Source organism: Antechinus flavipes, chromosome 2, assembly GCF_016432865.1.
Source record: "Antechinus flavipes isolate AdamAnt ecotype Samford, QLD, Australia chromosome 2, AdamAnt_v2, whole genome shotgun sequence".
In the NCBI taxonomy this organism is placed as follows: domain Eukaryota; kingdom Metazoa; phylum Chordata; class Mammalia; order Dasyuromorphia; family Dasyuridae; genus Antechinus; species Antechinus flavipes.
The window spans coordinates 114,177,944-114,193,712 of NC_067399.1; the positions used below are offsets into that span (position 1 = coordinate 114,177,944).

The 15,769-nt window shown below is 38.6% G+C and overlaps 1 protein-coding gene across 2 annotated transcripts in view; it reads right to left on the bottom strand.

Moving 5' to 3' along the window:
* The window catches only part of LOC127548133 (uncharacterized), an 84,737-nt gene that overhangs the window by 17,137 nt on the left and 51,831 nt on the right, over nucleotides 1-15,769 (bottom strand). For both annotated transcript variants that reach the window (XM_051975384.1, XM_051975385.1), the window contains exons 2-4: nucleotides 5,627-5,740; nucleotides 4,561-4,705; nucleotides 3,422-3,535 (exon numbers count right to left, since the gene is read on the bottom strand). In XM_051975384.1, coding sequence (XP_051831344.1) covers nucleotides 3,422-3,535; nucleotides 4,561-4,705; nucleotides 5,627-5,740 — 373 coding nt within the window. The remainder of the gene's footprint in view (nucleotides 1-3,421; nucleotides 3,536-4,560; nucleotides 4,706-5,626; nucleotides 5,741-15,769) is intronic.

Sequence of the window (15,769 nt, forward strand, 5' to 3'; positions counted from 1 at the left end):
GAGATAGAGACATACAGAGAGAAAGACAGAGACAGAGAGAGAAAAAGCAGAGAGGAGGACAGAGAAAGAAACAGAGATAGAGACAGAGAGATACAGAGACAAAGAAACAAAGAAGAAAAACAATGACAGAGACAGGGAGAGACATAGAGACAGAGGGAGATTTTTATGTTTATATAATATAGTGTATGTCTATGTATAATGTATTTCAAATGTATGTATATATGCATAAACATGTATGAATAACTATTTCAATACAATTGGAGAGGAAAGTATTTCAATACAATAGGCTCTTGTACAGTCTTATGTGTTTTATTTTATGTGTCTAATTCTGAGAAGGGGTCTGTAGCCTACCTAAGGGGTCCAAGAATCTCTGCTCTAAGACAATAAAAAGGTGCATAACAGATGGAAGTAAACCAAAGCATATTATCAACAATAACAGTATTAGAAGAGACCCAGAAGACATCAAATGCATGTATGATCAGCAGAGAGGGCCGTGCTCACTAGCTTGAGGACACCATCTCCATCAATCACAGCTGGGTAAGGGGTTGTGTTTCTCCAGACTGAGCTGGATGCTTTATCAGAGGAGATGAGTAGGTGAGGAGATACCATGGAAGACTGGCCCCAGCACAGTCAGGTGACCAATTACAAAAACATGCTCGCATTGATTATAAAGGGTTTTATCATTCCCTCAGGGTCTCAGTAGAATTAAAAGAATATATGTCCTCAGAGGCTGTGTTCTGAAAAGTCACAAATTATGGTGACAGATTGGGCCTCCCCCATACAACTCTAGATTTAAAATTGAATTCAAATCCTGACTTGGTGCATATTATTGGTACCACCTTAGGTAAAACCCCAAAGTTCTCTGAAGATGTGTCCTCTGCAGATTGGATTATGCTATAATAATGAGACGCGTATCTCCACATACATCAAAATGAAAGCACTGTAAAAGCATGAAGGTCTGGGCCTTCTAGAGAAGACCAAATGCCACAGTGACACAATTTACTGAAAGGTAGTATAGAACCCATTTTATTTGTTGATTACAACAAATATTGACTTGATAGAGAAAAATGAAGCCTTTTAGATGTTCTCCAAAAGGATGCTATGATCAGTACAAACTTTGGCTTTGCTAACTGTGTGACCTTGAAAAAAAAACATTTAACTTCTCTAGGGCTTGTTTTCCTCATCTGTAAAATGAAAGAATTGGATTAGATAAGCTTTCAGACACCTACCAACTCTATGTCACTAATCTTATCACTTTCTACTGTCTCATTTAAAGATCCTTTATCATCAACTTACAGACTTCCAGAAACTGTGGACTGTTGCATTTTTACCATATGCAAAGTTGTTCTTCAAACATCTAAAAGATGTAATAGATGTCTGGGTGTGGTAGCCCATACCTGTAATACCTGATGCCATGGAAGCTGAGACTGGTGGAGTCTGGGAACTCTGGCAGCAGCAGGTCAGCTGATGGGCTGTACAGTGGCAATAATATAGTGAGCCCCTGGGAGCTCTTCGGGGCTCCCAGGATGCCTGAGGAAGATGAACTGACTGAGAGAAGAAAAGGAATGGAAGTGGGCCTTTGAGTAGTCCTGCACTATCAGCCTGGGCAAGACAGAGAAACTCTCTCTCTCTCTCTCTTTCTGTCTCTCTGTCTGTCTGTCTTCTCTCTGTCTCTGTCTTTTTGTCTGTCTGTCTGTCTCCCTCTCTCTCTGTCTGTCTCTCTCTCTCTGTGTCCCTCTTCCTCCCTTCCTTCATTTCTCTCCCTTATTCTCCCTCTTTCCTCTCCTCTCCTCCCTACCTCTCTTCCTCTCTGTCTCTTTATCTATGTATGTCTCTCTCTCCTTCCCTCCTTCCCTATCTCTCTGTGTCTGTATGTGTGTGTCACACATGCACACACACACACACACACACACACACATATATACACACACACATATAAATACATATGTATTTATGTATACACATATTGACACACATTTATAATTTATATATGCATATAATTTTTTTAAAAAGAAATAGATATTTTATCTGATTATTTTGTAAATTAAGTAGGAAGAAGTTTTGCATGAATCTGTCAGAAGTATGAGGGGGCTTGTTTATACTAGCTCTGGAGAGCTGATTTTTAAATATTCACTATCACCATTTTACACCCCCAAAATGGGCAAATGCTTACAAATCAGGGCTTAATGTATTGTTTTGCTTATTTATTAGTGGTTTACTAAAACTACTAGATCAATGGTTCAAGTTCAAATTGACAAGGAGACATTAAATCATACACAAGGATCCTTGCAGCAACTTAGTTCTTTAGCAAGCTATATAATATTATCTTTATTGTATTTTAATACATTCTGTTAAACATTTCCCACTTATACTTTAACCTGATTCAGCCTGGAGTGTGTTGTAGGTGGAATGCATCCCCTGGTCTCATGTTTGACACTTCTGGTTAAGTGATGAAGAAAATATTAACAATGCAGATTAAGCTTAAAGGTGTGTCATAGCTACATCTCACCCCCACTCTTACCCTGAGAGCCGGCTGTTAAACATTCGCCAGTATATCAGTCAACACATTTCCTCTTTCACCATTGTGCAAAATGAATTTCTTCTGCTGTGCTGAACTTGGATTTGTGTGGGACTTGAGTTCCAATGCTGACTCCTACACTTATTTGTGAGACTTTGGACAGGTCACAACATCTTCCCTCCACCTCATTTTCCACTTCTGTCTCAAGAGAGAGTGAAGCAGATGACATCCAAGAACAAAGAAATGAACCTTGTACTAAGTTGGAACCCAAAGAGATTAAGAGGTCAAAGAAGGACTAAATCAGATTCCTCTTGGTGGCTTCCCAAAAGGCTGCATCAGAAGGCAGGGAGGGGCTGTGATCTTTACCCTTGAAGTACTGATTCATCTCAGAGTGGTGCAATGACCACAGAGCTGAATTTGATAACCATCCCTACATTTGACTATTACTTCTGCCACTTATTATCAGTGTGATCCTGAATATATCATGTAACTTTCTGAGTCTATGTTTCTTCATCTAGATGTTTAAAAAAAAAAAAGGAGAGAAAGGGGAAAGAGAAAGACTAGACCACTAATATCAAACTCAAACAAAAACAGATCCCTGCAGGTATATTTCAATTTAGAAAACTGCAAATTAACATTACTCGTGTTGTATTGTGTTTATTATTTTTCTAAACATTTCCCAATCACATTTTAATCTGGTTAAGGTTGTACAACCTGCAGGGAAGAGTTTGTTACCTTTGAACTCGACAATTTCTAAAATAAATTTGTGATCCAATCAACTAGACCTAGGGTCAGTATAAACTTGAAGTGTTATGATTACTTAGGTCAACACTACATGGCAAATTTAGCTCTATAAACCTAGGCCCCTTTCTGGGAATCATTTCTTACATAATTGCCACTTACTCTTTGTCCCATAGAAACAGCCACCCAACATTCAAGGCGTTATTCAGGATCCATACCAAGTAAAATGGAGTTGGCAAGACATCTGGTTTCACATAGAACCATCCAAGTTCATTCCTGGCCAAAAAAGAAAAAGCGTCCATTCAGCAAGACCTACAGTCAACTCTCATTGGATCCAATGAACCCACCCACCCTTAACAGATTGCCAGTTCAGTGCCTTGCACACATTCCATTTTGTCTTAATAAAATCTGCTGTGCACTGGCTGGAGGCCATGCTACAGTACACACAAACATGTTTTGCCTCTATGTGACATGTCCCAAGATTTATGTTTACGATGAAACCATCCCAAAGGACCCCACCTCCAATGGAAACTCCCAGACTTTCACAATTCAGTCAGATTCTCTGTTTGACTTAGTAATAAAGATGAAACTCCCCTAAACAACCTGTCCTTTCAGTGATGGCTTAATTATTTGTGTAAAGCACGTGTGAAAAGATTCAAGTGGGTGGGGTGACCACTTCATAGAAACGTGGCTCTCAAACATTTTTTATTCCATATTCAGTGACATGAGGAATCACTCTATCTACTATGGGAGAGCCAGGGCATTGGCAATGTAGTCAGAAGTATCAATTCTATACAACTTTAATGCCTGTACCATGGTATTCCCTTTAAGGTTCTTTGATAGAGGAGACACAAGACTATCCGTTAGTTAAACCCAATGATATCTTTTGGATGAACTGCCTTTAAAAAAAAAAAATGGATGGCCACTACAAAGATTAGTTAACTTCCTGTGGTATTAGAGATTTGGGGACAAGGCATAGAAAAGACAAAAGACAATTCTCTGCTATCCTTCCATTCACAATGAGTCTTACAGATAAAAATATAGTTTATTCTGGATTTGTGAAAGTTTTACACTCTTAAATATTCCCTAAATTGTTCCTTTTTGTCCCGGAGAAATGGGTGTCTCTATTTAGAATGACTGAGCTGGGAAATGTTGAAAATATAACCCCAGGACTAGCACCAACAACCAGACAGGTCTTGGTGAAAGAACTTGTCTGATCCAGACCCTCTTGATATCCACTGGAGAAGGGAAATACTTCCTGGCTCTGGTGGCTGAAGAGAGCTCCTCTGCAAATACAGTACCTTCTGCAGATTCCGGATAGAGCGTAGCCAAGCCAAGCTAACTGCCACAAGTAGATGACGTTCCAAATGAGGAAGGTCCAGCCAGCTGGAGTCACATCAGTGTTGTATTTGTTGGAGATGTTTCCAACAGTTCTCTGGAATATACCTAGAACAATTGGCATTGCAACAACCACACATTACAACTGCTATACAAAAGACCCAACACTTCCTTCCTCATCCTCCAGTTGTGGGGGCTTCATTTTGCCTTGATATCAACTTCTGACCCTTACTAGAACATAGTTACATAAAAGACATTTGGGCTCCAACTTTTGTTGTCTCTAAATAGACAGATGTGATTATATAACACTGATTCACATAAGCAGGTCCAGCTTTAACCAAACCATGCCCAGGAAAAAAGAGAACTACATGCTAAATAATAATTAAAACTAGACAAACCAGTTCTGCTGGTCTCTCAGACTAGGGTGCAAGGAAACTTCAGAGAAGTCAACAAATGGAGTTTGTAGGATTGAAAGCTCAGATTTCTCAACCACAACCATTTGGCCATAAGTTTAAATTCTATTAATTCTGTTATTCAACATTTACCCATGTATGGTATTCTGAGCATTCTTCCCCCTTGTATGGGTAGGAAATTATCAAAAGGAAGGTTAATAACCAAGGATTTTTTTCAAATGGCTGAATGAAACAGCCAGGATACAAGTTGACTCAGATGCTTAGAGTGGAAAGAGACTTAGAAATCATCTAATCCAAAGTCTCTCCACCCCACCCATGCTCCTCTACATCATCCCTAATGTACAGCCACCCATCCTCCACCTGGATATTTCCACAGATAGGAGTTCACTACTTCATGAAGCAGCCCATTTATTTCATTGCTGGCCAACTCCAGTCAATAAGCACTTATTGAGATGAAATCTGCTTTCCTGTCATTTCTATTGATTCATTGATCTTACTTCCAGCTACCCACTGGTAAGCACCTTCCAACTGATTGCCCTGAAACATAACTTGGAAGAAATACACCCCCTGTGACATGGATAACTATAGAAACTTTCTATGAAAGCTAAATACCTACCTTTGAATGCTCCAGAACCTGCTGCACCATTCATCACCACCATAATCACAAAAGTGACCATACTCAAAGAAATTAAGAAAACTTTGGCCTTGTTGTGTGTAGACATTTTGGAGACTGAGAAAAAAGTCAGAAAAGAACATGGAATCAGTGTCGTTGGTATCACACTATGATTTCACCCAGGTCAGTTTCCTGGGCTGATGGAAGGAGGCAGATGAGCTGTTCCTAAAAGATCCTTTTGATGATCTGTCGAAATGACAAGAGCCATTTATGCTAAATTGGACCATCATCTTTTATAATTATGACAGAGGGAGGATTTCCTTGAGTGTAACTGCTTGGAGGTAACCTTGGGGGGCAGAATCCAACTGAGCCCATATATCCTATAAAATGTTCAAAACTTGAGGAAGCACATATCTGAAGAAGGTTACATTGGGACGAATACGCCAAAAGTATACTCTGATTCCCAATCCATAGAAAATGTATGAAGGGAAAGAAAGGAACAAGTATTTATTAAGCATCTATTATTTGTCCAACACTGTATTTAATGCTTTGTTAATATTATTTGATCCCTGTGAAGTGGGTGTTCTTATTATTTCCATTTTACAGTTGAAGAAATTAAAGCTTATCCAGGTTATATAGCTCATATGTATCTGAGGTCAAATTTAAACTCAGGACTTCCTGGTTCTATACTTAGCCCTCTCTATCTACTTTACTACTAAGATGCAAATCTGTATTCAGAATTTAAAAAGCTTTGCTCAGAAAGTGCAAACTTAAAACCCAAATTAATTAAAGAATAATTTTCAATATAAAATAAAATTACCCTCTTAATGTTCTTTAAAATAATAAGTTTCATTGAATTTAAAATATGATTTATAAAACAAGTTTTCAGGCTCTCTTCTATTACAGCAAGAGAAATATATCGACATTTCAATATTTTGGGGAGATGTTAAAAGTATTTAAAATTCTTTTTTCACAATTATAGGGATAAGGCATCCTAACAGTTAAATGAATTCTGGTCTGGAGTTAGAAGATCTGATCTCTCCTTGTCTCTGATACTTACTAGCTATGTAACACCACTTAGCCTGAGTCTCTGTTGCTTCATCTATGAAATAGAAATAACATTTGTACTCCTTTGCTACCAGATTGCTGTGAGGAAGCTCTTTGTGGGACACAAATTAAGCCATTTAATCACTTTTCAAGGATCAACCTCATTCATTCTATTTTTCTCAGCATCACTGCTGATGGAGATGTTTGGCATTCAAATCCAGAGGCTCCAAAGAGAAGGAATAGGAAGTCAGACCAACTGAGAGCAAACAACTCTCACCTCTCTGGGAAGCTTCCTCTCCCCTGGCTGCCTTCCAAAGTATGAATTCTTTTCTATTTCCTGAACACCCATAAGCAGGGGTGAATGTTAAATGGCACAGAGGCCAGCCTCCTTGGCCCTTCGAGTTTGCACATCCCTGTGCATAAATGACTGAACACACAGCAGGCTTCTCTAAACAATGTTTCCATCTTCTGTGACAGACCAGTCCTGCTTACTGAAGAGTTTTCATCACTCAGAAAAATGAAATGGCATCTTTGTTACCATCAGTTTCTCAAAAAGAAGTCTTTTGCAAAGAACTTAAGACCATGGATTTGCCCAGAATTCCCCTGTTCTTTAACTCTAACTGTAAATGCTTTAGAAAAACCTTCCCAGTCTTAGATCACTGAGAAGAGTCTTATCTTTAATCTGGGTTCTTTCCTTGGCTAGCTGTTAAGTCCCCTTGCTAGCAAAGTTTGGAAATCTACTGAGTGTGAATAGGTTCCTTCTCTTTCAGAATCTCTCTTTCACTCCCTCAAGCATCCTTTGTTCCAGAAAAGCTTGGAAAAATCTAGGAATGCTAGAGTGGGGAAGGGAAAATCAATAGTAGTTTTGGTTTTCTGAGACTTGAAGAGTTTGAAGATTAAAATGGAGATCTTTTTAAGACATATTAAACAAATATGCACTGTTGCAAACCATGTGGATGAAATATATTTGGAAATAGAGAACATGGAACACTGCCTCCTCTCACCAGGGGACATGAATCTTATATTTCTGGAAGAGATAATCTAATTGTTTTGAAAGGTTCATTCCCCAAAAAAGTGTCTTCTCTATTCTGGCTGGGCAAGCAATTCTTTTAGGCAAAGCATTTTGAGAGCCAAAAATGTGACAGTAGTGATAGTTATAAACTATCTTAAGTATGGGAAACCAAGAAAAGAACATGATGGCAGGAGTGTTTGGGAAAGTGACCAAAAAGGAAATGAACATACTTAATGGTGTCTTTTCTCTTCCCTTTCCCTAAAGGCAGACAGAAGTGGTATTTTGTTGGTGGGCTAATTTTAACTAATCTGTTCCCAGGATTCTGAAGGTAGCACTGGTCATCTGTATCCTAAATATTCTTTTTCGATGGTGATGAGGGGGAAAGAGGGGGTGAGTAGACCGTTCTCCTTTGTTTTCCACCCAATAGTGATACCAACAGCAGGGAAAATATGGGATCAAGCTGGGCTTGAATTCTTGAGTCATCTAAGAAAGGGTTAGTATCATGAGAATCTAACTATGGTCCTTCCCTACTCAAGGGAATAACATGGCTCAACCTAATTCTCAGGAAGATCAGCACTATGTAACTATTTAGTTCATGTGGAACTACTGAACCCTTACCAATTATCTTGACTTATGTCTTGCCACTGGACTATGGAAGAAAGAGCGAGGCTGATGACTTTGCAAGCTCTTCCTCACTTAAATCCAGTTCACTCACAAGAAAAGACATCCCTTTTCTGATATCATTAGTCTTCTTCAAGAAGGAAGGATGAATGCCAGAAACATGTGGAAATCATTTAGCCTCCTGGCAACTCATCTTTAAATGAGGTGGTTGGACTAGATTATCTTTAAAATTCAGGTAGTTCTTACTTCACAGTGGTATTATAAGGCTTAAATGAGATAATATATGTCAAGCACTTTACAAATCTTACAATACTGTGTAACCATCAGCTATTATGTTCTACCCAATAAGGAAGTTCAGCACCAAAGTGTTTAATTGAAATAATTTTTTTTTTTTTTTAGAGGAGAGGACTTTGGTCATTTTGAGGAAGTTGGTGTTCTTTTTAGCATAAAAGGAGGATTTTCTTTAACTTTTGGCACTGGCTTTGGAATACTATAGTTTATTATTTTGCTGAGATTATTGGGGTTAAGTGACTTGCCCAAGGTCACACAGCTAGGCAGTGTAAAGTGTCTGAGATCAGATTTGAACTCAGGTCCTCCTGACTCCAGGACTGGTGCTCCATCCACTGCACCATCTAGCTGCCCCTGGAATATTATATTTTTAAAAGGGGCTTTCCTGATTTGTACCATGTGCCAGATTTTCCATGGCCATACTAATTACAAAGGGTCAGCTAAGGTAGGTAGAATTCCAGGCCTGGAGTCAGAAAGACCTGATCCAGCTTTAGACACTTCCTAGTTGTGTGACCCTAAGCAAGTCACTTAAGCCTGTCTGCTTCCATTTCCTCATCTGTAAAAATGAGCTGGAAAAGAAAATGGCAAGTAACTCTAATATCTTTGCTAAGAAAACCCCTAAAGTGGTCAGGAATTGTCAGAAACAACTAAGCAACAACCAAACATGAACTAATTCCCAAGTACTTATAATAGGAAGTTTAAAAAAAAAACCACAGGAAGCGGAGCCAACATGGTGGAGGAAAGGCAGGAATTTGCCCAACCTCCCCCCCCAAACCATTCCAAATTCCTTTAAATAATGACTCTGAACCAATTTTAGAGCAGCAGAACCCAAAAGATGGAGTACAACATTTTTCAGCAGAAGGTCATCTGTGGTCCTTAGAAGGTCAGCAGAAAAGGTCTCTGACATCAAGGTGGGAGTCCAGTGTGCAGTCCTGGTGCAGGTCAGGCCAGGGCAGCCCCACACCCAGACCAGGATCCGACCCCTCTCAGCCAGCAGATGGACTGGTGCTTCCAGATCTCTCAGTTCTGAGACATCAAAGGTCAGCAGGAAAGGTCTGTAGAAGCAGGGTGGGATTCTAGCACCAATCCCAGTCTGGCTGGGCCCCGGCATCAGCGAGTGGGGCTTCTGCATCAGCAGCAGTATTAGAGCATTCTGAACCTCTCGCCGTGAGAACACCAGGCAACACAACTTGGAAGGTCAGTGGAGAAGGCCTATGGCAGCAGGGTGGGCAGCCAGCACACAGTCCCAGTGCAGGGCGCTTCAGCACAGCCAGCTCAGCATCCCACCCTCAGTCACACACTGGATCTTACAGCCCCAGGAGGGTGGGAACACTCCTAACAGCTCCAGGGCAAAAAAAGAGTGCTTGTGGTCAGGTTCCTAGAAGGATTTCTGAAAACAAAGGCACAGAATCCCAAAAAAGAATGTCCTGGGAGAAGGGGAAAGAAGTGGAATGGTGCACGTTATCTGCCATAAAAAAGAGGCAAGAGTAAATGTTTTCAGTGGCGTGAAAGAGGGGAAAGAGAGGGTAAAAGTGACTTCCTCTCATCAGAATTGGCTCAAAGAGAAAATAACATAAATAAGCTATTGGGGTATAGAAATCTATCTTACTTTGAAGGAAAAGAGGGGAATAGGATATGGGAGGGGGGAAGGGTGATAAGAGAGATATTGAGAGAGTGGTCAGTACTAAAACACTTGTGAGAAAGGACAGGATGAAAGGAGAAAGAGAATAAATGGGGGAAAGGCAGTTAGCAGTAGTAATTGTAAAATGATTTTCAAAGCAAGTTTTCTCTGGTAAGCCCTTATTTCTTAAATACAGAGGGAGCTGAGACAAATTTATAAAAAAATAAGAGCCGAGTCCCAATTGATAAATGATCAGAAGATATGATCTGAGCTCAAAGGGCAATAAATTCATGCATATCCTTTGATATAATAACACCACTATTTGGCATGAATACCAAAAGAAATTTGGGGGGGAAATTAAAATTACCTATATGTACCAAAAAATATTCCTAGTAATTGTCTTGTCAGGGCCAAAAAAAAAAAAAAATGGAAATTGAGGGAGTGTCCATCAATTGAGGAATGGCTCAATAGACTGTGGTGTGTGTTTATGATGAAATAATATTGTTCAATGGGAAATGATGATCAGGATGCTCTCAGGAAAAAAACCCTAGCAAGTCTTCCATAACTCAAGCAAAGTGAAATATACTGTATATAAAGTAATAGCAATTTTCTGGGATGACCAACTGTGAGTGACTTTGTTATTCTCAATAATACAACCATCCACAGCTACTCTGAAAGACTTGATGATGAAAATTCCTATCCATATCCAGAGAAGGAACTAAATGTATCTGAATCTGAATACAGATTGAAGCATTCATTCTCTCTCTCTCTTTCTCTTTCTTTCTCTCTCTCTTTCTCTTTTTAATTTAATTTTTCTTGAGGGTTTTTATTTTCTTTATGGTGAGAAATATATGTGGGGTTTTTTTCTCAACTAGACTTTTATAGAAATGTTTTACATAACTTCACAAGTGGTTTTTTAATTGTGGCTGGGGATAAAGGAGAACACCTAGAACTCAAAAAAAATTTTTAATATAAAAAAATTGTTTTGAATGTAACTGAGGGAAAATATTAAATAAATTTTTAAAAATTCTGAAGGAAAAAAAACAACCACTTTGTCAAATTATGAATCCTGTAAACTGGGAAAACATTTTTATAGCTAAAGGTTCTGATAAAGGCTTCATCTCCAAAATATATAGAGAATTTGACTCTAATTTATAAGAAATCAAGCCATTCTCCAATTGATAAATGGTCAAAGAATATGAACAGACAATTTTCGGATGAAGAAATTTATTTCTAGTTATATAAAAAGGTATTCCAAATCATTATTGATCAGAGAAATGCAAATTAAGACAACTCTGAGACACCGCTACACACCTGTCAGATTGGCTAAGATGACAGGAAAAAATAATGACAAATGTTGGAGGGGATGTGGGAAAACTGGAACACTGACACATTGTTGGTGGAACTGTGAACGGATCCAGCCATTCTGGAGAGCAATTTGGAACTATGCCCAAAGAGTTTATCAAACTGTGCATGCCCTTTGATCCAGCAGAGTTACTACTGGGCTTACATCCCAAAGAGATATTAAAGAAGGGAAAGGGACCTGTATGTGCAAAAATGTTTGTAGCAGCCCTGTTTGTAGTGGCTAGAAACTGGAAATTGAGTGGATGCCCATCAATTGGAGAATGGCTGGGTAAATTGTGGTATATGAATATTATGGCATATTATTGTTCCGTAAGGAATGACCAACAGGATGATTTCAGAAAGGCCTGGAGAGACTTACATGAACTAATGCTGAGTGAAATGAGCAGGATCAGGAGATCATTATACACTTCAACAACAATACTACATGATGATTAATTCTGATGGAAGTGGTTCTCGTCAATAATGAGAGACTCCAAATCAGTTCCAATTGATCAATGATGGACAGAACTAGCTACCCTCAGAGAAAGAGCATTGGGAAATCAGTATGGACCACAACACAACATTTTGTTTTTTCTTTTCAAGTTATTTTTAACCTTCTTTCTACATCTGATCTTTCTTGTGCAACAAGATAACTGTATAAATATGTATACATATATTGCATTTAACATATATCTTAACATGTTTAACATGTATGGGACTACCTGCCACCTAGGGGAAGGGGTGGAGGAAAGGAGGGGAAAAGTTGAAATAGAGGTTTTTGCAAGAATCAATGTTGAGAAGTTACCCATGCATATGTTTTGTATATAGAAAGCTATAACAAAAAAGTATGAATCCTGTTTTAGAAAACAGGTCACTGCAGACTTACAAGGAGAAATGACTTGAAAATGACATTAGTACTATTACCATCCTAATGAGTTACCTAGAGTTAGGTTAGCCTTCCTTATATCAGTTCCTGATCTATATGCATGTTGGATGGGGATGGTAGAGGGAAGGAGCTCATTAGAACACCCTTAATGAGTTTGATTTTTCCTCGGTGAAGCTGATGTAATTATAAAAAGGAGACAAATAACTAACAGCAAGATGCTAAAATGAAGTACAAATGCCTTCTACAATTTACTATGAGATGTAAAGATCATGATATTTAAAGTTCTCCTTAATGGAAGGAAGAAGTAGCCAGCTAATGGGTGGTGGAGCTTCTGGGAGGCCTTTAAAAGGCAAGACAGAGTGACCAACTGTAGCTCAGGAAGACTGAGAAGAAAGCAAGCTGCCCACCTCCTGATAAACAGATCATGGACTTAGATTCAGAAAAACACATGAAATTTTGGACATGGTTAATATATAATTGGGTTTTGCCTGACTTTCCATATATATTATAAGGTCTGTTTTTCTCTTATTTTAATTGATGGGAGTAGAGGTAGGGGAGAAATCTGTTGGTAACAGGTGCTAATGATGTCATCCCTCCAAAAGAAAACAAAGAAAAGGGAATCATTGAAATATCAAAGAGAAAAGCATAAAAAAGAACAGAAGGAAATATATACAAGCATAACAGTTTTGAAAGTCGCATTGTTGAATTTAAATGAGATCTAATGAGATACTAATTTTAAAGTGCCTAACACAGTGTCTGGCACATAGTATTATATAAAAATAATATTATATGGAAAAATATATAAAACCAGTAATAACGATAATAAAAATAATAGCTAATTATTTTTATTATCATTATAACTGGAGGTTTAAGCTTTTAGTAATAGAAAAATACACTAAAATTTGGGATGCCCTAGATGATATCTTTTTTGAAAAACAAGCCATATGTAATAAAAAATGACAGATTTGTATACAATACGTTTTTTTGGTAGTTCTATTGTGAATAGATATTTTTTCTTATGACATTTAAGTCTATAATAAAAATAGGTTTTTTAAAGTAAAAAAAATTATTATCATAATTTAATAGAGAAGGAGTTTATATATTTCTGTAATCTGCACTTCACAGATTTCTATTTTCTCTTGCTTTGTCATTACTAGCATACTGTACTGTCAAATGAAATGATTGTAATGTTGCCAAAAATAAAAAATAAAAAGCAGGACATGCTCTCGAGGAAGACAACAATCAAAGAAAGGGAACAGAGCCAACTTTGGAGAAAGAACTCAGCATTTAAGAGGAAATCAATTTTATGACCTTTGCCTTGTTCTCTCTCTACCATAGGGCCACAAAGGGGGAGGGGATTTCTCTTCTCTCCTTCCCTCACTCCCCTCCAACAATCCACACTGACCACAGAACATTTTGCAAAGTAGCTACTCCCTTAGTAGGAGTCACTGCTTCAACACTGAGCTGGCCCAAAGAGTCAATCAAGACGATTCTAAGGAACGTGACCTTTGGCAGCTGGGAACTAAGCTGTGGAGAGGGACAGGCCCTTTAATGGACCTGCTCATTAATGCTACAGCAATGAGAGACCTGCATGATGACCTGATCCCTCAAGAAGAGAAAGGACATCAGATCCCGGAGATGTGAATGACCTCTGCTGTTGGTGTTCTCTGCCCAATACCTATCTATATCTGCTGTGTATGTGTCCCCACTGTCACTGATGCTGTGCGTATTTATGGAGGAGTGGGCCACAGATTTATGGGGAAGAGCACATTTCCAAGGGAGAAAGGGTATTTTTTTTTTTGCTATTATTCTTAAAACGCTATTTCAGTAAATGCCTTTGTTTTGAACTAATTGTTATCTACTGACTGCAATCGTAAGCATGCTGGGGGAGGCTGGTGAGTATAAGTTGACCCACAAAGTACCTTAAATCTGGGTCCTGAAGACCCAACCTGTATTCTGCCAAATTGGGCTATCGTCGGGGTAAGAGCAGGGTAGGGGAGAGAATCAAATAGATTAAAGGTGCACGTATAGAAAATGAAGTGACTGGGCTTGATAGTCATTGGGGTCCTTAACAATTCTGTATTTATGAAACTATGATCTCTCTGGGGCTCCATTTCTTAATTTGTAAAATAACAGAGTTGGATTGGATTTTCATATGAGGTTCCTTTCAACCATAATTCCTGTGATTTTCTGAATCTTTATGATAACATGGAACTTTTCATGACCCTGCGATCTCATCAGTATATCCCTAAAGATATAAATTGGGACCTGACAATTCCAACAGATATGTGGTAGAAAGTACCATCTATATCCAGAGAGAGAAGAATGGAGGCTAAATGAGGATCAAAGTATCATATCACCACCATTGTTGTTGTTTGCTTATTTTTTCCCTTTTGATCTAATTTTTCTTCCACAGCATGATGAATATGGGTTTAAAAAACTGCATATGTTTAACCTATATTGGATTACTTGTTGTCTTGGGGAGGAGAGAGAAAGAGGGAGAAAAATTTGTAACACAAGATTTTGCAAGACTGAATGTTGAAAACTATCTTTGTGTGTGGCTGGAAAAGTAAAATAGTATTTAAAAAAGGAAAAAAAAAGAAACAAATTGAGAGCTGGCCCTGACTTTTTTACAAGGCAATTTATATGATGCAGTGGACAGAGTAGAGGGTGTAGCATCAGGAACACCCGAGTTCAAATCTGGCCTCAAACACTTACTAGCTCTGTGATCCTGGACCAGGCATTAACTCTGTTTGCCTCAGTTTCCTCAACTGTAAAATGAGCCAGAGAAGGAAAAGGCAAACTGCTCCAGTATCTTTGTCCAAAAAAACCCCAAATAAAATGACAGAATCAGACACAATTGAAATGGCACAACAATGTCAGGTCTAAAGTCAAATTCTGCCTCAGACATTTACTTGCTGTGTGACCCCAGGCAGGTCATTTAACCTGTGTAGGTCTCAGTTTCCTCAACTATAAAATGGGAATGATAATAGCTAGCACCTGCCTCTCAGAACTGTTGTAAGGATCAAATGAGATAATAAATGCTAGCTGTTATTATTAGCTCTAATTCATCTCATGCAATTCTGATTCGTGTCATTCTATAAATCTTGCAGAGAGAATATAATTAATGACCTTCCTGTAACTCTTTTAATATTTCATAGACACTTGAACACTAGGCTCCAGATCTATAATCCATCACTATCACTATGATGAGGCCATCTCTGTGACAAATAACGTCCTCCCGCCAGCTTTTCCAAGCAAGTCATCCTTGGCAATGTGGCCCCACTGGCCAACAGCCTCGCTGGATCTCTCTGTTGTCCTTTGGGA